The sequence below is a fragment of the Onychomys torridus genome, chromosome 1 (genome assembly GCF_903995425.1).
Source record: "Onychomys torridus chromosome 1, mOncTor1.1, whole genome shotgun sequence".
Classification (NCBI taxonomy): domain Eukaryota; kingdom Metazoa; phylum Chordata; class Mammalia; order Rodentia; family Cricetidae; genus Onychomys; species Onychomys torridus.
In genome coordinates, this window is record NC_050443.1 from 159,586,965 (window position 1) to 159,608,691 (window position 21,727).

The 21,727-nt window shown below is 45.4% G+C and overlaps 1 protein-coding gene across 1 annotated transcript in view; it reads right to left on the reverse strand.

The window, feature by feature from the left end:
- Tll2 (tolloid like 2) overlaps positions 1–21,727 on the reverse strand; it is a 115,669-nt gene that overhangs the window by 36,900 nt on the left and 57,042 nt on the right. Inside the window, exons 4-7 of the mRNA XM_036169165.1 lie at positions 15,783–15,938; positions 12,188–12,305; positions 8,880–9,058; positions 7,375–7,480 (exon numbers count right to left, since the gene is read on the reverse strand). Of these exons, the coding sequence (XP_036025058.1) occupies positions 7,375–7,480; positions 8,880–9,058; positions 12,188–12,305; positions 15,783–15,938 (559 nt within the window). The remainder of the gene's footprint in view (positions 1–7,374; positions 7,481–8,879; positions 9,059–12,187; positions 12,306–15,782; positions 15,939–21,727) is intronic.

Here is a 21,727-nt window from a genome sequence, read left to right on the forward strand (position 1 = left end):
GCCCTTGGCAGGCCCTCTCCCTGGGGCCATCATGTTGCACAAACCAGGGCCCAGCATCCAGAGATCACGGTGTGAGTGGCACCCCCTGGAGTTGTGCAGTAGGCAGGACTTTGTTTAGATAAGTCTTGGAGCTGCTTCAGGAAGAGCCTGGGAACTGGCCCAGCAGCTAAATCAAGAGCGATAGGGGTCATCCAAAGATGCCAGGCTGCATAGTCCTATGCCAGGCCTGACTCTGCCATGTAGATTAACTTGAGAAGCCCCTTCCTTTCTTTGAATCTTTCTGAGCCTCAGCTTACTCCTCTGTACACTAGAAGATTGGCTGGTTGGTTGTGACGGCCCTCCTAGCCGTAGCACCTTATTCTTGCTTGTGTGACTAAGATCTAAGATGTCAGGGGTATTTCTAAAGCACAAGAGGACCACCAGATGTCTAGCTGAGCCCTGGCCTAGTCATACCTCACTGCAGAATCTGAGCCCCTTCCTCTGCCCGTAGACCCTCTATGTGGGCCTGTCCTACATGCTGTCCCGTCTCCGAGTATCATGTGTTCCTTCCTTAACCAACTTCCTGAGAAGCACTGCCTCTATTCCTTTTCGATGTTCCGCTTTCATTCACTCTTGACTCCAATTGTTAGCTAACGAGACCAGCGGCAATCACATGTACCTCCAGTGGGGTCCTCTCAGACTTCATCTGTCTCTCTATCTCTGGAAGCTGTCAGCGCCTTTCCTCACTGTCCTCTCCCGGTCCCCAGGCATTGCTGAGGGAACTGGGAGAGAGCAACCACCTCTACGTCCTGCTTGGACGATGTCCCTGCCTCTGCTCTCTATCCATTCGACACTACTGAAGAGTTTTAACTACCCACAGAGAATTCTTTCTGGTTCAGAATCGTCTAGTAGACCCCTATACTTGGTACCACCTCCCTGAGCTGTACCATGGGCAGAAATCCTACCCCAAATTTGGCTCACAACTGAATTGATGCCACCCTTTGCTTGTGCCCTGACCTTTGTCTCTGGAGACTGGATCTGAAAGTGCTCTCAGCTCCTCCTTGTTCCTCACTCTCTTCTTATGAAACCAGTGTCCATGTTCTGTCCAGTGTACCTTGTAGGCATCCCGTGAGCCCAGGCCCTCCTCCTGGCTCCCAGACCACTGTCTGAACCCATGTGATCGGCACTTCTTCCGGAATGTTCTCCAGAAGCTTCCAGACTGTGTCCCTCTCTTTGGGCTCAGCCTCCTTTGCTCCAGGCCTATAGTGCTGCAAGGTGGCCCACCCCAGCAAGCAAGGATGACTGTGTGCTTGGCAACTTCCCGCCACTTGGCTGTCTGGGCCCTTTGCTCGTGACTTCTGGCTTCTTCTCCATCCATACCTCTTGTTATCTCCTTCTAGGTCCCAAACAAACCCCTGCACACTGTCCCCAGGCTGCCCACACCCGCTGTTTTGCCTACTCATAGACAGCTCTTCATTCTCCGGATCCCCATCGGCGATCCCTCCCTCTTAAAAGCCTCTGGGACCCTTTCTGCCTCTCCTACCTGGTGTTGCCATATTCTCTTGACTAGTTTTCTGTCATACTTTTTTTAAAAATGTGTTGTTGATATTTCCTCCTCTGCCAAAAGCAAGTTTCTCAAGACTGGATTTCTCCTTTCTGTCCTTACAGACTGAGGGGGGATAAAAAAAAAAAAAAAAAGCCAAAAGCCCCACCTACTTCTTTAACTAAATCATGCGGCCCCAACTAGGAACTAATTTCAAAGAATTTCACAAAACAGTTATTTACATCCAAAAGAATCAGCTAAAACATACACAGTCTCTCTCTCTCTCTCTCTCTCTCTCTCTCTCTCTCTCTCTCTCTCTCTCCCCCCCCCCCCGCCCCAGCTCTATGTTCTCCTAAATTCTCCGCCACACTGGAAATGCACATCTCCATTTCTCTCTGCTTTCATCACCGTGTTATCTTTTTGCCTGTGAAATGCTCGTTTTTCTCAGTAACAATCTCAGCACACTTTCTCTCCAGTGAGCACACGAGAATCCAGAGCATCTGCAGAGGTCCTTTGTGGCCCCCTTTGCCCAACAGTTAACCCTCCACCCTGAACTTCTCTGAGTCTTATGTCCTCATCTTCCAGAGTCCCCCCAAGACACTTCAGTGGTACCCCTCTTCTCCCCTCCTCACACCAGGTTTGAAATCCAAAATCGTAAGACAACTAAAATTCTGAATTCAGTTACCTGATACTCAACAGAGAGACACTTCTGCCCTAACAAAGGACATGGTACCCCTGAGACAGCTTCCTTAAAGTAGGAAGTGTGCAGCAAAACCCACATATCCGCATGTTGTATAAGGAATAGCCTGGGCTTAGCCGATGGCTGGCAAAGCCACCAGGAGGTCTGGCATGTTTAGACCATGTCCCCTCCTCCTCTATTCTTAGGCCTCCCTGTGTGCCAGACCCCTCTTGTCATTCATCTTCACAAGACCCTGGGAACCAGGCCTATTATCACTAGGCTCCCCGAATGACTGGGAGCTCGGACAGAGCTAGAAGAGGAGAGCCAGACCCAGTACCGAGGCAGGCCTGCAACCTTCTGCCAGCCATCTTCATCTTTCTGTCTAGTGTGTCCCTCTGCTCAGGGAACAATAGGCTTCTGTGCACAGTAAGTGGCGACATGAGGACACGGGAGGCTTGAGACAAAAGCAGCAGATTCGACACTGACTCACACCAGTCTTTGGAGCTAAGTCATCAATGCAGTTCCCCGAGTCACTGACGGGCCACTGGATTCCGGAGAACATCCTCTCCCAGAGCCACCATGCATGTAGCACTGTAGTAATGTTCCTTTGCCCTTTCTGGATGGACAGTGCCCAGCATTGACTTCAGGCTAAACTGGCAAGGGTTGACAGATCCCCTTAGGGGATAAAATTGTCAGCTCTGAGTTTTCCAAACAAAGACATCCCTGTAACAGAACTGTCTCCTCGTCTCCTGAACCTGTGCCCAGCAAAACTTCTAAGGACACCACTCCCCACCGCCTGGGTCCAACCACGGGGGAAAGAAGAAGAAAGGCAATAAAACCAGAGGGGACAGAGCTGGAAGGAGACGGCTCAGGTCGTAAAGAGACCAGAGACTGTGTTTCCCATCAGCAGGAAGGGCTTTATCCCACAGGCTTGTGTTCTGCAGGCGATTCAGTGTTCTTTCACGAGCTAAAAGGCAAGGTACAGTGCAGCCCCAGGGGAGAAACGAAACAAGTTGCAGTTAGGAAGTGGAGAAGCCTTTGACAAAATGAAAAAAAAAAAAAAAAAGCCCACCAGGAAGAGCCCATGGTATAAAACAGCTTTCTAAAATTTCATACAGAAAACCATCACAAATGCAATGCAGGCATCCACCTGCAAAATAACATATTTGTGGGGGTGGGGGTAAATTCCAAGTTCTGGGGACAAGAGTTGATAAGAGGGCTGGAGTAGATGCTTAAAATAATCTACTTCACCTCTTAATAGTGACATCCCTTTGAAAGGCAAAGTTGCTGTTTCTCCCTTTAAGAGGCAGAGTGTATTTCTTCACTTTTCTGGCCTTCTGGGTTGCTCTGACAGATAGGATGTGAGAGAAGTGATGTCTTGCAGGTTCTAGAGCCTGGCCCTTTAGAGGCTTGCAGCGACCCAGGCTGCCCTCCAAAGGCCCCGAGTCCTCAAGCAGAGAATGACCTGGCCAAATCTACTGAAGAGCGATAGGTCATGGGAAGGGGGACCATGGGCTATGGCCAGCTGGTACTGAGTGTTGAATGTGTGACGGGCCATCTTAGACTCCCCAGCCTGATCAAGCTGAGTGGGAGTGGCCCTAGGCAAGAACAGAGAAGAATGAGCTGGACTGACCCAGAGTTAAAAAACAAAACAAAGAAACTTCCAGTAAGTTGTGGTTTTAAGATCCTAAGTTTGGCAGGGAAATTATGCAGCAATAGGTATTGTAGCAGTAACAGAAGTCTGCCTCGGGGAAGCGGCTCAGTACCAGCTGCCCATCACGCCCTGGTGCTGTTCCTTGCCAATCTCCCTCCTAGGCACTTCGGATGAGGTGTGATTATTTCATGGGTTTGGCCCAAAGATTTCCTCTGGTCTGTGCTGATAAGATGGCTCATGCTGACTTTGGAGTTAGAAAAGTTTCCTTGCAGAGGGGCAGAAGCGATGGGATTATGAGCTAGAGATCACAGGAGGGGAAAAGATGTTTAGGAAAAAAGAAAGTTAGGAAAAACAGGATGAGCCTCTGCTTGGCCTCTGGCTCCAGAACGTAGTGCAGTGGGTGGCATAGAGCCAGTAAGAGGAAGGTGGCCTTGTTCCTACAGCTCTACATGCCCTACATAAGGGGGGACTTACGGTCTCCCTCATGGAGAGGAGCAACCGCCACATTTTTGAGCATGTGCAAAGACTTAGAAAGGACAACAGACAGGCTTTTCCTCACCCATTCATCTGCGATGCAGCTCTCTAGACCTCTTTGGCCTCACACAGTCACTTATAAACTTCACAAACATCTGCTGGCTGTCTAGTATGTGTCGGCACTCAACTGGATGCTACATACAGGATGAGAATGAGGCAGTGCTGTGACCAAGGCAGATGAACAGGGAGACGGCTCAACTGTCAAAGGCTAGTGTGGTGGTTGGAAAGAAAATGGCCCCCAAAGGGACTGGCACTATTAGGAGGTGTGGCCTTGTTGGGGTAGGTGTGGTCTTGTTAGAGGAAGTGTGTCACTATGGGGTGGACTTTGAGGTCTCATATATATGCTCAAACCACAACCAGTGAGACAGATCACTTCCTGTTGCTTGAGAGTCAAGATACAGGACTCTCAGCTACTTCTCCAGGGCCATGTTGCCTGCATGCCACCATGTCATAGAATGATGATAATGGACTAAACTTCTGAAACTGTAAGCCAACCCAGTTAAACATTTTCCTTCATAAGAGTTCCCATGGTCATGGTGTCTCTTCACAGCAATAGAAACCCTAACTAAGATAGTGAGGCACACAATCAAAAATTATAAAGTGATACAAAGAGTTATGGAAGCTATCAAAATAAGACCCATGACACAAGCTTCTCGGTTGGGCCAATGTGATGTGTCCTTGACAACGTTGATACTATATGGGTGGCACTAGGTCATTCCCTGAATGTCTTCCAAGCTAGGTATCAGCCCAGTCCCAGCACCTGCACTCTCACCCACCTCTCTCATCTATGGTTAGGCTTTCCTCCTGCCCACTCCACAGGCTTGTTGGGACTTGCCCCCTCTTCTAGCTGTCTTCAGCTATCAACTTGACATAGACTAGAGTCATCTGAGAGAATTGCCTAAATCAAATTGGTTGGTGGGCATGCCCGTAAGGACTGTGTTGATTGTTAATTGATGTAAGTGGACACAGTCCACTGTGGGTGGAGCTACTCCCTGGGAAAGTGACCCTGGGCTGTTATAAGAAAGCTAGCTAGGGAGTTGGAGAGATGGCTCAGTAGTTAAGAGAACTTGCTGGTCTTTCAGAAGACCAAGATTCGCTTCCCAGTACCTACATGGTAGCAACATCAGTCTATAACTCTAGTTTTAGGGGATCCAATGCCCTCTCTGGCCTCTCAGGGCATCAAGCATGGGTGTGGTACACTTAGATACACGCAGGCAAATCATGTATACATATGAAATAAAAGTACATAAATTGAGAAAGAGAGACAGAGACAGAGACAGAGAGAAACAGAGACAAAGCAAGCATGGGCCTATGGTGTGAACCAGAAAGGCAGTATTCCTCTATGGTTTCCTCTTCAAGTTCCTGCTCTGACTTCCCTCAGTGGTGCACTATGATCTGGAAGTATAAGATGAAATAAATCTATTCATTCTAAGTTGCTTTTGGTTAGAGTATTTTATCACAGCAACACAAAATAAATGAGACCACCACTCAACCCCAGAATGGACCTCTCAAATCTAGTTTACTAGTCTAGGAAAGAAAGCCCCTTCACTTCATATTTCCTGTGTGGCAATGCATGGAGTCACCTGTCAACTCCACACTCACCTACCCTAGACTAAGAGATTGCTGCACAGAGGCTGGAGCTGGAAAGGGCTCAGGGGGCAGCTGTGCCTCCCATCTCATAAGGAGATTGTCTGAGACTCTGAATTGTGCATCACTCTCTGGTTAAGGGGCTGGGATCCCTGCTTGGGTGCAACAGGCAGGTCAGGACTGAAGCAGAAAAGAGGCCAAGGAACTTGGGATTTACCAGTCTGGCAACCTCATGGACAGGATGCCTTGCCCAAGAACCAAAGAGCTCTCAGTGATCAGTTTCCTATCCACAGCCAACACTCCCAAGCCAATGGCTCCCTTTAACACTGACACATGTAGACTCAGGAAATGAACCGGTTTTCCTCTTTGCCTTGCCTACTAGAAGCAAAAGCAGGATTTACTGTCCATGCTGACAAAACCTTCACATCCTACTGACACATATTCTGAGCATTGAATTTATTCCAGACTTCAACACAGCTCTCTGTCTTCCCACCTAACCCTTGCTGTCGTGTGTGTGTGTGTGTGTGTGTGTGTGTGTGTGTGTGTGTGTGTGTGTGTGTGTTGGAAACCATTTTGGACCTTTCTAGGAGGAAGGATTAGATAAATGAAAAGACAGTTGTTAGGTGATGCTTAACAGCCAAGAAGATAAAAATATTTGCAGTGTCTCCTTTTATTTTTAAATGTTTCCTTAAGGGCTAGGAATACCTATCAGCTGGGACTACTGGGGATGCTCCTCTCTGCACAGAACACTTGCAGGATCTAGATGCAGGAGCAGTATGGAGAATACTTAACATCTCCATGCCCCACACATGGGACAGACCTCAAGGGTGCCTGAGGTAAATAGCAGGTCCACCCTTCTCTGGTGAACAACACCGTTCCCTGAGAACTGAAAGCAGGGAAACTGCATCTTTGTTCTCACTATGATCTGGGCACCTGTGCTCTCTCAAGATGTTAGTTTTCTTTGTCTCTAAAAAGAACCCATGATTTACAGCCGTTGCATCTCTGACACAACCTAGCTTCCCATAAACAGCCTCTTCTAGGACAAGGGCAAGCACTTTCTGATTTGTTTAGGATGTGTATTAGAGATGCCCCGGCCCAATGAGAATTCTACAGAAAGCCTCTAGGTTATTCTTTCGGATGACCTCTCCATAATTTCTCTTTTCCAGTTTGCTCCTGTGACATGAGGGCATGATAGAATGTCAGCTTCACAACGGGGCTCAATCCTATTAGCGAGAACATGATTAGATTGTATTTCGCTACAGCCCAGAGGCCACTGTATTTCAAGGATGGACAGGCCAGCCATGGAAGGAGCATGCCGAGACCTGCTCACTCTCCACAGACCTCAGGACTCCTCAGACCCAAGCCTGAGGCAGATGCAATAAAAACAGACGGTCCTACCTTGAAAAGGTGTTCCGGGCATAATGCATGATGCTGTCGAAATCATAGGTCTCTCCCAAAGAGCTCACCTCACCGGCTTCCATTTTTAAGAAGTTATACTCCTGACCTGTGACACAGCACGCTGTTAAGGACTATGGAAATAAGACACTACCCAAAAGGAAGCTGTGGGGAGAAGGAGGGCCCAGGCAGCTTCCCAGAGCTTCTGTTGTCTGAGTAGCCAGATAACAGGACTTGTGGGCTTATGGTGGTTGTATGTAATAGACTAGAAATTTGAAACACTGGGCAAACCCTGTGTTCTCTCTGCCCCACTAGCCAACACCCCTCCTCAAATGCCACCTGAAACTTTCAACTCTGCTTGCAGATAGATTAGCACTCAGTCTACGTGTCCAAAATATTTCATTTAAAAGGAAAACCCCCAAAATTCTGATCTTGCAATTTGAAGAAACAAGAAAATAAATCAGAAGGTTGAATCCCAAATATTTGTGGTTTAAAGTGATGTGGGGAGCTTGGTTGAGGATGTGCTTGCCTCATAACCATGATAACTCGAGTTCGAGTCCCGGAACCCATGTAATAAAGCTGGCTTGGTGGCACATGATTGCAACTCTAACCTTAGGGACAGAGATGTGTGGATCCCTAGGGCTTACTGGCCATCCTAGCCCTCTTGGCAAGCTCAAGGATAATGAGAAACCTTGTCTCAAAAAATAATATGGAAAGGCCCTGAGGAACGATATTCAAGGTTATACTCTGGCCTCCACATGCCACAAACATGTGGACACACATATACACATACATACCACAAAGCAGATTTAAGGCAGCTATGTTGCTCAGCTAGCTACTTTCATGTTCAATATCAACTTTCTGGCTTTAGTTTTTTGTGTGTGTTTATTTGAGGCAAGGTCTTATTAGTTGACTGAGATGGATTTGAATTCAAAGTCCAGACTAGCCTCCAACTTCTGATCCTCCCACCTCAGTTGCCCTAGCGCATGGCTTATAAGCAAGTACTACCTCACCAAACTCCAATGCAAACTTTTACACCAAATCATTTAACATGAAAAGATGCATACATGTTTGATCTGTGCATGCTGTCTGCCTTGGGGCAGAATGCTTCTAGGCCAGATACTATTTTTCACATGCATTTGTATCTTAATTGCATTGCCATTTCAAAGGCTCCATTGCATGGAAAAAGAGACTCAGGAAAGCATAGAGGACTCCTCTTTTGGCTAATCAGCCCTGATACTGCTTAGGAACTTGGATTGGATTTCATTTTTCTTTACAACATGAAGAACCCTGGTTTCTATCCTGTTATAAGCCACACGTTTCAGCAGATATGTTTTCAGGAAGGCCACATGTGGAGGGTGGTAGGATTCATAACAAGCACCTACAAAGTTAGGTCACTACTTCCAGTTAGCTACAAGCCAGCTCCCAGCAGGCCCTCCTCCCACTGTCCCCTAGCCCGTGGATGTCCCAACCTTGATGGTTTCTAGACTCCACTCATGATTCTTTACCTGGCTGGATGTTTTCTCTGATGATGGTGACATGCTGGTCTCTGTCTGGCCGAGTGTGTTCATGCCAGAACCCAACCACATGGCCTAGTTCATGTGCCACAATGCCAAACTTGTCACAGTTTTTCCCAATGGATATGGCCTGTGGGCCTCCTCCTCGGCGTCCCACATAGGAGCAACAGCTGGGAGGTAGAAATATGGAGATTAGTGGATTTGGGGATATTAAAGGAGAGAGGCAAGCTCTGCCCCACTTCATCTTGCCACCCAGGGTTAAAGATGTATTTAAAAAAAGAAAGAAGAAAGAGAGAGAGAGAGAGAGGGAGGGAGGGAGGAAGGGAGGGAGGGAGGGAGGGAGGGAAGAAGGAAGGAAGGAAGGAAGGAAGGAAGGAAGAAAGGAAGGAAGGAAGGAAGGAGAGAAAGGAAGCATTTCAGAGGTGGAAGCATTTTTATCGTCTAACTCCCCCGCAACAAGACCACCATTTCCCTCAAATGCATCTCAGCCTTTTGGTGATCATAGATCCTATTTAGAACCTGAAGATAGAAATGACCTTCCTACCCAAAATGAAGCATGTCCACATCTATCTCTCTCCTAAGTTGTGTGTTCACAGAACCTTCTTTGAGGACAAGAAGAGACAAGAAGTAGGTGGCTGAGTTCTGCAAAGGGTGCCCCTAGATGCCATTGCTAGTGACCTTAGTGAGACTCTATACTGAGCACAGTTATTTTTTTCAAAATACTTATTCGTTATTCCTAATATACTGGTTTTATGAGAGTTTTATTACTGTTTTGTTGGTGGTGTGTTTGGGGAGGGATGATGATGATGATGATGATGATGATGATGATGATACTGTGAGGGTATGCAAACCCTTGCACATATTTGGGTTTATCAGTGAATGAAATGGGTGCTAGAAATTCAAGCTTAGATCTTCAAGCTCCCAGGGAAAGCACTCTTACACAATGAGGTATCTCTCCAGCCCTTTTGTATATTGTTGTTCAACTATGTAGCCTAGGGTAGCCTAGAACTCATCATGTAGCCCAGGCTGACCTTAAATTCTTAATACCACAGTCTCATCTTCTGGAGTGCTGGGATTAGAGGTGTATGCCACTGCACCAGACTTATCAGACTACTTCAATAAGATATAAAAAAAGAAATCAAAGGTGCTGGAGAGATGGGTTAGAGGTCAAGAGAATTTGCTGCTTTTGCAGAGGGCCTGGGTTCAGATCCCAGCATCCAGGCTGGCATCTCAGTTGCCTGTGATGTCAGCTTCCAGGAATCTGATGCTCTCTTCTGGACTCTGAAGACAACAGGCCTTCATGAGGGGCCCATTGTACATGTAGGCAAAACACTCATACATCTAAGATAAATCATTTTTAAAAAGGAATTAAAACATTCAGTTATCCCATCACTCACACATTATCTATTGAGCATGTAAACATACATGTCCATGTTGCAAAAGACTTTCAGTCCTACACCCAATCCTTATCCAAAAACAACAAAAAAGTTATCTTTTCCCATTATAGAAATCTACCAGACAAGCATGAATAAAGAACATGTTTAACTTTTTACTCATTTTGTGATCAGTCACCTTAGTGGAGTCTCTTAGGTTTTAAATTTCTCAGTTGACTTTCTGGGTTTCTAGGGACATGGTCACATTAACTTTCAGTAGTGCAACCTTGGCTTTGTTCCTGCCAATCTTCACAGTGTTGGGTCACTCTCCAGTCTAGGCATATTAGCATTTCCAGAGCAGTGTTAAATAATTGTGGAGATCAGAAATCTCTTTGAATTATCCCTGATTCTAACAGAAATACTTCTAGGAGCAATATGTTCTCATGTATACATAAAATACATACATAGGAATATAAAGCTATCTACATACATGAAAACACACACTTTAACAGTTAGCATCTATTCTGTGATGCTGTGGTTACTTTTTTGGAAATAGAAAGTGCATGTTGGTCAACCAGATGCCGTCAGCATCTGCTGAGATATGCATGAATCTTCTTTCTGATCTGTTGGTCATGCTCTACAAACTGACAGGTAGTCTTTCTGCTACTCTTCACTGGGAATTCTAGCATCTTAACCGGAACTTTCCATAGCTCTTCGTGTGAGGTACAGCTGGATCTTGTTAATTTCTTTGTCTATTATGGGTGCTTTCAGGACAGCAAGCAACTCCAGGATAGTTCTCTAAAGTTTGGAAATGTTTTTTCTCCCACAGTCTTGGAAGTTTCAGTATCAAAATAACATTGAAATATCTAAAGAAATTCCTTATGGGAATCCAGAGTTGGTGCTTGGAGGGAAAGAATTTCTTCCTCTGTTTATCAGTTTCTTTAAAAGTTATTGTTCTGGGACCTATTGCTTAGTGGTTAGGGGCACTGGCTGTTCTCCCAGAGGACCCAGGTTCAATTCCCAGCACCCAGATGGCACCTCACAGCTGTCTGTAACTCCAGTTCCAATGGATCTGATACCTTCATGCACATAAAATAAAGTTAAATAAATTATTTTTAAAAATTTTAAAATTTATTGTTCTGTCCAGTGGGGCCACTCCTGGACATGTACCCAAAGAGCCCTGTACCCTACCGCAGAGACTTTACAATCTGTATTTATTGCTGTTGTCTGTATTCATGACAGTAAAGAAACAGAACCAGCCTAGGGCCTATCAGCAGATCAGTGGATAATGAAAATGCGGTACATATATTCAATGGAATGCTATTCAGCTACGAAGAAAAATAAAATCAGGAAAATGAATGGACCTAGAAAGTATAATATTAAGCAAGGTGATCTAAACCCAGAAAGACAAAAACTGCATGTTCTCACTCACATGCAGATCCTAGCCTACAATGTATATGTGTAAACAAGGGTAAATGTGAGTAAAATATAACAATCTAGAAAGGTGACAAAGAGAGGACAATTGATGATGGCAAGGATGGGGAGTGGGAGAAAGGGCTGTGACAGAGGAGATGGGCCTCTAAAGCGGCAGATGTTCATACATTCCAATACCCCTTTGTGAGCAGGGTGAACCTGCCAGCCATTTCATCAGCTGTCCGTTCTTCAACAGAGTCACTGACCTAAGTCTGTCTCCACATGAATCATCAGCCATGCTGTCCTGGTGACAGGACCCGCCAGCACTGAGTCTCCCTGGAGCCACGCTCTGAACTCACCTGCTTCCACTGAGGACAAAGAACTTCCAGCAAACCCTGGCCTCCTACACATCATATCTCAGTGGAAATGCACAGCGTGACAGAAAGCTCCAGACCCACACATCCTTGCGTCTGTCACCGGGTCGTTAGCTGAGGCAGTCTCTCCCCTGCTTACCCACAGGTCCTGTAACTGAACACAATAAAGCTTTCCTCGTCTGTCCTCTCCACGAAGGTCACACAGGTGTGCTTCTCCCAGTGTCTCATGGCCTGCTTGAAAATGGCCCTCTGGCTGCCTGAAACAACAGGGCAAGGCTGGTCACTTCACCCCTGGCATATCACACCCTCTTTAGACATGAAGGCACAGTCTTAAGGCGAAGTTTACTCTGATTTTTTTTAAAAATCCTGCTGATAATGCTGTTTTTTTACTTGAGGCTTAAGAGAGATTTGAAGTGTCATCATTACACACACACACACACACACATACACACACACACACACACACACACAGCTGTAATTAGGGGTGGTGATGGATGTGTTAATTAATTGGGTTGTGGGAATCATACAATGTTTCATTATACATGTATCAGGTCAACATTTAAAATACCTTGTATTCATAAGTTAGTCAATATTTTAAATTGTTTTTAAAAGCTTTTTTTGTGACGGAGAATGGAAATCCATTGGGACTCACAGTTCCCTTTGCTGAGGATGCTGACAGATGTCTGTAATCCAAGCACTCAGAAGACAGAGTTAAGAGCATCGCCGTAAGTTCAGGGCAAGTCTTATCTACATAGTGAGTTTCATCAAGCCAGGGTGACTTTACAAGATCTTGTCCAAGGGTGGGGGGGGGGAGCTGGAAAGATGGCTCAGTGGTTAAAAGCACTTGCTGCCCTTCCAGAGGACCCAGGTTCAATTCCCAGCACCAACAAGGCAGCTCATAATTGTCTTTAAATCTAGTCCCAGGGTATCTGGCACCCTCTTTTGGACTCTGCAAACACTGCATGCATGTGGTGCACAGACAAACATGCAGGCAAAACACTCATTAGAGAGAGAGAGAGAGAGAGAGAGAGAGAGAGAGAGAGAGAGAGAATGAAATAGCTGTTCTGGACAGCCAAAACCTAGGGACTTGGATTTGGGGATTGGAAGGTTGCTAAGAGTGGATGATGTCCTAGGCTCCCCAGCTTTTCCTTTGCATTAAAATTATTTTTCTAAATGCTTGTCTTACCCAGGTCACTCAACCGGTGGTTGTAGGTTTCTAGATTAGAGGGAGCCCTCTCCCCAGCAGGATTTTCTTCCCTTATTTTTTGTCACACCTACAGAAAAGTGCTCCCATGCACTCTATAAATCTATTTGCATACCCTCAGGAGAGTGCTCCCATGCACTCTATAAGTCTATTTGCATACCCTTAGAAGAGTGCTCCTGTCCACTCTATAATTTTCTTTGCACACACAAGAATCTATGCACTTTGAATGGTGTTTCAGTGTTTTCTGGGGTATTCAGTCTTGATTTCCTATAAGGACTTTGAAAGCAGGTGGATTTCATACTTTTTCTGACCCTGTCCTCAGAATTCCTTGATTGAAAAGTTATTGAATAATAAAACCCCAAGCTGACAGTCATACAAACTCAATAAGTATTCTCCAATATCTACCAAGATATCAGAATGAAAAATATTTTAACTTTGCTAGAAGCAATGGGAAGTTTCTAGAAACAAATAATTGAGAAGTACAAAGGGTGATGGAGCAGAGCCCTGAGTTTAGAAAGATGCAAAATAGATAGATAGATTGATAGATAGATAGATAGATAGATAGATAGACAGACAGATAGACAGATAGACTGATAGACAGATAGACAGATAGACAGATAGACAGATAGATAGATAGATAGATAGATAGATAGATAGATAGATAGATAGATAGACAGATAGATAGATAGATAGACAGATAGATAGATAGACAGATAGATGGATGGATAGATAGATAGATAGATAGACAGATAGACAGACAGAAAGATAGATGGATGGATGGATAAAATGAGGAAAACTCCCACCAAAGTCTAGAATATAATGTGGGTATAGTGTTATATTGTCTCTCAAAACTAATGCACATAAGATTAACTTGGCTGTCTATTTATTCAACATCTTAATATACTAAATTTCACTTTATTTGTAGCTCAAGCACTTATCAAAACAGCAATCCTACTAATTATATAATAACACAAAGTCCCATATAAAGTATTTTAATATAAAAAATTAGCTCATGTTGATGAAGGTAATATAAATTGTTGGTCAGAAGAACACAGAGCACTCCAGACCAGAAAGAGCACAGCATATGTGTGCACCAAGGAGCAGTGGCATCTGCTCATAGGGATACTTTTTAATCTCTGAGTGTGTGACTTTCTCTGTCAGACAGTCTGGATGACAGGGAGAAGGCTTCTCCATTTTCTTATGGCAGCCCCTGATTAAGCACTTGGAAGCTGGAGCGCTGTCACCAAGCAGAGCGGAAGGGTAGCCCAGGAAAGTGCCCGCCTCTCCCAGGCTCTGTTCATCCACTCTCAGGTCTGCCAATCTGCTGCTAACTTGCTCATTCAGAGTTCTCAGTGGCTGTGGCAAGTCATTGGGCCATCTGCCTCTATCAGCCACCTCTTATAGAAACCACAGTAGCCCAACTAATACAGGCACTGAGAGGCTAGGGCACTCCCTAAATGGGGCTTTTTGTTCAGGCATCCAGCCAGTGATGTACTGTGGGCTTGCTGTAGGCAGATTTGGGGAGCCCATCCTCTAAACCAGGCACTGTCCTAGGTGCTGGACATATAGGAAAGAAAAGGGGCATTACTCCCTGATCCCTCAGAGCTTGAGCAGAGACCAGTAAACACAAATAGAAGTGAAGAAACTTGGGGTCGTGATGAATGATGTTAAGGTTACAGAGGGTGCTGGGACACTGAACAGCTGGCCGGGGTGGTGAGGAGTCAGTGGGATTGTCTGTGGGTGTATCACTTGATCAGAAGCCAGCCAGGCAAAGGTCTCAGGTTGTGCCTCAGGGACAGAAAGGCAGAATAAGTGTGCCAAAGAACTGGAGATGGGCAGGCCTTGTAACAAGATGGTGGCTGGTGAGGCTCTGAGCAAGGAGGAAAGAAGAAAAGAAAGGAGGCAGGGCCCTGAAGGCAGGGCCCGAGGCCAGGAGCAGCAGCCAGCCTCAGCCTCAGTCTAGGTGATTTACATAGCCCAAAGATAATACCAGGATGCATTGAGCACAAAGCTTAAGTTCTTATTGGTATTAACTCATTTAATTCTCAAGCATCATCCCCACTTATAGAACAGCGAATTGTAGACAGAGATGGTAAGTGATTTCGAGGTAAAGCCGGGATACAGACCAGGAAGTCATACCACATTTTGTGATACCATGATGCTTGTGCAGCCCCTGGTTACCACGTGGAGCATTGCTCCTGTGCCCAAGGACTACCAGGTCTGGGGCTAATCCAGGCTGAGGCCGGGGAGCCACCATGGACAGCTCCTCGCCTGTATTCCTCCTGTTTACTGCATAGGCCCTGCAGCCATTTAAGGCTAAACTGTAAGAATCCACTCTCTCCTCCAAGCCTTCAGAACAGGGTGACCTCTGGAGACACAGCCCCAGCAGAGACCTGGTGGGCCAGGCTACACAGCTACAAAGGAACCTCATCTGGCAGGACTGCTGTGGTTCCAGCAACTGCTCATTCCCACTGAGACCCTCCTAGGAGGATTCCCTGGCTCCAATGAGGTCACATCCAGGGCTACTGACCAGTGAAGTTCCCTCCGATGACATAAGGAATGACCCCTCCTGGCCATATCCGCTCTGTCCTTGATGTTGTGGCTCTTCGGATCCGGGCAGAGAAGGTCTTAGCTGTGGTGTCTGAGGTCCCAAGGCCAGGCAAAAAGGTGGCATCATCCTTGCCATCTGCAATACAGTCAATGTATCGGTTACTTTGCAAATGAAGTCTTCTGTAAGTTACACTTAAACTTAAGGTTCTGTTGATGGTAAATTGCCACAAAGGGTGGGAAGCCCTGTCTTAAGGGAACATTTCACCCACAAAGGCTTTTAGGACCCTGGGAAGTAATGTTACAGACCCAGGGAAGAAGATGTGTAGAGACCCTTGGCTTCTGACCACAGAGAGTCTGGCTTGTTTGGGGTCCTGAAAAAGCCTCTCCCCCAGGGAGGTTTACAATCAAGAGGGCCCAGATAATCCTGAACCCTCTGTGGGGCCAACACACCACACAACAGGGAGAGCAAGCAGACTCAATCCTTAGCCTTGGCCTAAGAATGTCTGTCACAGACTTTGAAATAATTTGGGAAAAGCTAACCAGTTTGTGATCCTGGCAGCGGGTGAAAGTAGAGTCTTTGTAAAATGATTACTGGAAAAACGGAGCCTCCTAAAATCTTCCAAGTCTCAGTGATGTCTGGGCCCTTAAATGAAACATGGAGGAAACAAATGGAGTTTGTTGCTGAGTCCAGGGCTGGGGAGGTAGCTCAGTGGTTAAGAGCACATACTGCTCTTGCAGACTTGAGTTCGGTTCCCAGCACCCAAGTGGCTCCGGGGGAGTCAACATCCTCTTCTGTCCTGCCTGGGCTCTGCACTCAGTGCACCTACCCACCCACCCCACCTCACCCCACCTCACCCACCCACCCCACCTCACCTCACCATATGTATATATAAAAGGTTCTGAGTCCAAAAAGGGCCCCCAGAATAGTAAAGATTTAGGGGCAGAATGTTCAAGCTGGAATTCCCTGATGTAATCCACACCATACTGGACCTCCATAGCACCATCCAGTGAGCTTGTTAAAACTCCTCCTTACTCCTACTTGGAGAACTTCCCCAGTTCTTACATTTCCCCCCTAAAAAACAGCTATTAAAAATCCACTTTTTTCACCTTCCTTCATTTCATTTATTTAGTTACTTCTTTCTCTTTTCGTTTTTAGTGTTTCTTTTCATGCTTTTTTTCCTTAAAAATGAGATATAATTCACCCACAGGGTTCACTTTCATAGTGTACAATTCCATGGGTGTCAGTATATTTACCAATGTGCAACCATCCCCACTGTCTAACTGCATGAGTTTGTCATCACTGAAAAGGAAGCCCTGTCCCCATTCACAGTCACTTCTGGTTCGTCCCTCTGCATTACCACCCCATGATCGGCTGGGCTTCTGTGGCTGTGCCTGTTCTGGTCACTCCATATGAGCAAGATCAGGCCTCAGCAGCCTCTGACTCTGCTGCCCCTTTCATCTGGCTTAATTTCAAGGTTCATCCACAGTTACAGCATGAATCAGTTCCTCATCCTATTTTCTGGCTCAGTGGTATTTCACTGTAGGGGTAGACCACATTTAGCTGATCAATTCTTTGGTTAAACATCTGAGTCATCTCCACTTTGGGTTATCATAAATCATGTGCACATTTGCTTTGGTGGGCATAGATTTCCCACTCTGCTGAGCATGCTCTGGCTGTGGAATGCCAGATCGCATGGTGCCATTTAACCTTTCTAGGAACTACCAGGCAGCTTTCCACGGCAGCTAAACAATGTCATGTCCACACCAGCAAAGAAAGAGAACTATACATGTAACCAAGTAAGAATTGTTTGGGGTTGCAAGGTTGTTTAACATTTAATCATATATGTATATCAGTATATCATCAAGCTAAATCAGAAAAATCTTTCATATTATTAAATTTTCTTCTATTACATTTTATTTATTTATTCTGTGTGTGTGTGTGTGTGTGTGTGTGTGTGTGTGTGTGTGTGTGTGCAGGGATGCATGCCATGACATGTGGGTGAAGGTCAGAGGACAACCTACAAGTGTTGGTGGTCTTTTCTCACTAGGTGGGTCCTGGGAATGAAATTCAGGTTTTCAGATCAGGTGGCAGATATCTTACCCACTGAGCCCTTCTCTCTGACTCGTATTCATAAAGTTGAGGTTTATTTTTATTTATGTACATATGTGCAAGGGAGTGCATGCCACATGTACATGTGGGTGCCAACAGAGACCAGAGAGGACACTGGCTCTCCTGAAGCTGGATTTACAATCGATGATGAGCCACCTGACATGCACTATTGGAAATGGAACTGGAGGGTCCTCTGGGAGAGCAGGAGGCACTCTTGACCACTGAGACATCTCTCCAGCCCAGAGTTATTCCTGCTTCATTGACATTTTTGCACATAAGCTTAATTGGTTTTAGGTGCATCTCTTCTTTCTTTCTTTCTTTCTTTCTTTCTTTCTTTCTTTCTTTCTTTCTTTCTCTCTCTCTCTTTCTTCCTTCCTTTATTATGATTATTATTATGATTATTATTATTATTATTATTATTATTATTTTGGTTTTTTGAGACAGGGTTTCTCTGTAGCTTTGTGCCTTTCCTGGAACTCACTCTGTAGATCGGGCTGGCCTCGAACTCACAGAGATCCACCTGGCTCTGCCTCCTGAGGGCTGGGATCAAAGGCGTGCGCCACCACCGCCTTATGGTGCATCTCTTCTTGACAGCAAGTGTCCAGCTCTTTCTGGTGTAATTAATATGCCCAAGCTGATTGCTTCCTCTCACTAGCTTTTTTTCTTTCTTTCAGTCTTTTTCTTGCCTTTAATTAGATTAGGAAATCCTCTGTACTTACTTTCTTATTCCCCTACCTCTTTTTTCTGTTCACTAACATTGGTTTTCGATTTTGATAATCATACACAACTGAAGAAAGAATAAAAAATGAGTGGACTAGAAGACCCACCTGGAGAAACCAGAGCCCCGTGTTTCAGTCCGGGGCTCTCAGAGCCACTCCAGACCCTCGTCTGCTTGTTGCTGTTTACACGCTCTAAAGCCCCCAGTCAGTCTCTGTTAGCAGCACTTGGTATGTTTACGCGACAAACGCCTTCCAATTTCCTGTTCATCGACCCCTTCACCTTCTCTGGCCTGGAATCACGTTCTTTAATGAGTTGAATTGTTCTTCCATGAGGATATTAACAGTTCTCAGTCTTTATCGTAAATGCTTTACCCCCCTCTTTTAAAAACAATGATTAGCTGGGACATTTTAGAAGTCTGAGTTGACAGTATCTTCCACCCCATTCTAACCTCGTTAGTTTTGTCCTTTCCTGGTCTCTGACTTTCTAGAATTCCTATTGATAACCCATTAGACGTGATCATTCACACCTCCATCTCTCTGCACCTTTTTGTTTGTTTGTTTTATTTTTTGTTTGTTTTTTAGTTTGGTTTGGTTTGGTTTTTGTCTTCACATTTTGTGTCTTTCTCTGAGTGCTTAAACTTGCATGGCGTCCTGGGATCTATTTTCCAGTTCACTAATTGTCTCTTCGGTTGTACTTGTCATACCTTCCACCTTATGCCTGCATCGGTAGATGTAGCTATCACCTACTGAAGACCTAGTCAATGTGTCTTCAAACGTATCTTCTTTTTAACAGTATCCTTTTTTACCCTCTGTTTTAAATTCTTCCTTTGGCTTCTTCCTCATTTTAGTCATGCATATTAAAATTCCTTCTGATTGTCATATTCTTGGAGTGAATTCTCTACTTTGTTGTCTTCTGACTTATCCTTCATTGATTAACTTCCTGTGTTTCTAATGTTTTAGGATTGTTTCTAGGCTAGCCATTTTTAAAATTTAAAAATCTCTGAGAATTTAATATACGAGTACTCTATTTGCATGGTCTCTGCTCTTCCTCTTCCTCCCCTCCCAGCTCCTCCCACATGTCCCAGACGCCCTCCCAAACTCATGACTGCTTTTCCTGAAATTACTGTTGTTTTACATACATACACATTAAAAGGCCCACTGAGTCCACTTAGCACTGGCCATAGGTACACAGGTTTGGGGCCTCCTTCACGGGTGCTGTACGTTGTGGATCCTGGCTTTGGACTTGCTTTGTATTTTTTCAGGACTCTTGAGATTTTTGGGGTCTCGGGTGAATTTTTACTTCAATTTCTCAATTACGGGGTGCATATGCAGGAAGACTGAAAACCACCCTTGCATGAGGACCAAACTTTGTGATTGAGACTCCCCTCCTGTCCAAACCTGGGACAGACATCAAGCTTTCATTCCAATCCTCAGCCCTTTGAGGACCTCTGTTTATGTGGGAGTTCCTTCATTCACCACTACCTGCGTCACATACTTCGAAGGGCATACTTCCTGAGCCTACAGTGGCATCTCACTAGTGTTAACACAGCAGCCTGACCCCCAAGGCATGGTCCAGCTTCCCTGGCCTAAACAGTCTCCTCAGCATCAGATCCTTGTGGGGATTTACATTCCCTGATCTCTTCTCATTAGCCCGCTCACCTTCTGCCCTTTGAACCTGGCACCGAACTGCTTCCGGGGTGGATGGAGTGCAGCACACACACACACACAGACTTCCTTTAAGTTTCCTGACCCTGTTTCCACACCTAGAAATTGCTATTGAGTACATTTTAAACCCGAAACCGTTTTACTGCTTGAATTTCTAGAACAGAAGTCGTACACTTGCAATCTTGGGAACAGCCCAACCCACAGATGTGTTTTGTTTGGCCTGGACACTTTTGGCGCACACTATGTTTAAAAAAAAAAAAAAAGTCTCACTGTGGAAGCCAACTCTTGAAAACTCCAAAGATTTCACATACCAATTTTCTTTTGTTTTGGTTTTTTGAGACAGGGTTTTTTTGTGTAGCTCTGGCTATCCTAGAACTCATTCTGTAGACCAGGCTAACCTTGAGCTCACAGAAATCTGCCTGCCTCTGCCTCCTGAGTTCTGGGATCAAAGGCATACGCCACCACTATCAGGCAACAATTTTTTTAAGACAGGATCTTTCTCTACGGCCCAAGCTGGCCCTGAACTTGTAGCAATCCTCCTGCCTCTATGTCGAGTGGTGGGATTATAGGCATGTGTCACTATACCTGGAATGTAATTTGTTTGTTTGTTTTAAAATGGAAAGACCTGATTGTGGCTACAGTGAATGGGGCCATCTACTACTTGGCTACAACTCACTGGAGCACCTCATTCCACAGCCAGGCTGCAGGGTCTCCCTTCCCCAGTTCACACTGTCCACCCAGGCTGTCTACACAGCCCCTACGCATATGCTGCTTTGCTGTCCAGCCATAGAATGAATTGTTTCAAGATTTCAAATGGCCTAACTGACCAGAAGCCCCATGAGGGCAAGAACTGTGGTTGGCTGGCTTCTTCGTTGCTCTCTTTTAGATGCCTGCACGGTGCCTAGAGGGTGGCAGCATTCAATATTTTTGTATTTTGAATGAATGAATTAACAAATAGACAAGCCATTCTAAAAATAAACAGCCCAAGAGTCCAAACAGTTCTGTGGCGGAAACCTCTCCAAAAGGTTGGCAGCAGCAAAATCCTTAATGTTCACATCCTGAGACTCATCCTGTCTTAAGTAATCACAGGCAGAGAGATGTAGCAAGTGGAAGTTTGTTATTCATATCCCATATGGTTTTCAACAAGTCCCTTAATTTTCCTCTGCTGCCAATTCTCCTTTGGAGACTTGGGCAAAAATACTTCTCCATTCGAGGGACCAGCGCTGAGACATCCCATGTTGCCTGGACAAGCTGTGCTATATGGACACGTGACCCAGCATTGTAAGGGCTGGTTTTATGTGGCCAAGTCAGCATGGGAAAATCTTAAGTGCACCTGGAAGCAGACTAGGGTGTAATTTCCAGAGATGGCTTATTGAATGACAGCTTCCCCCTCGGTCCAGTGAGAAATTTAATTTGCCGAGGACTCAACAC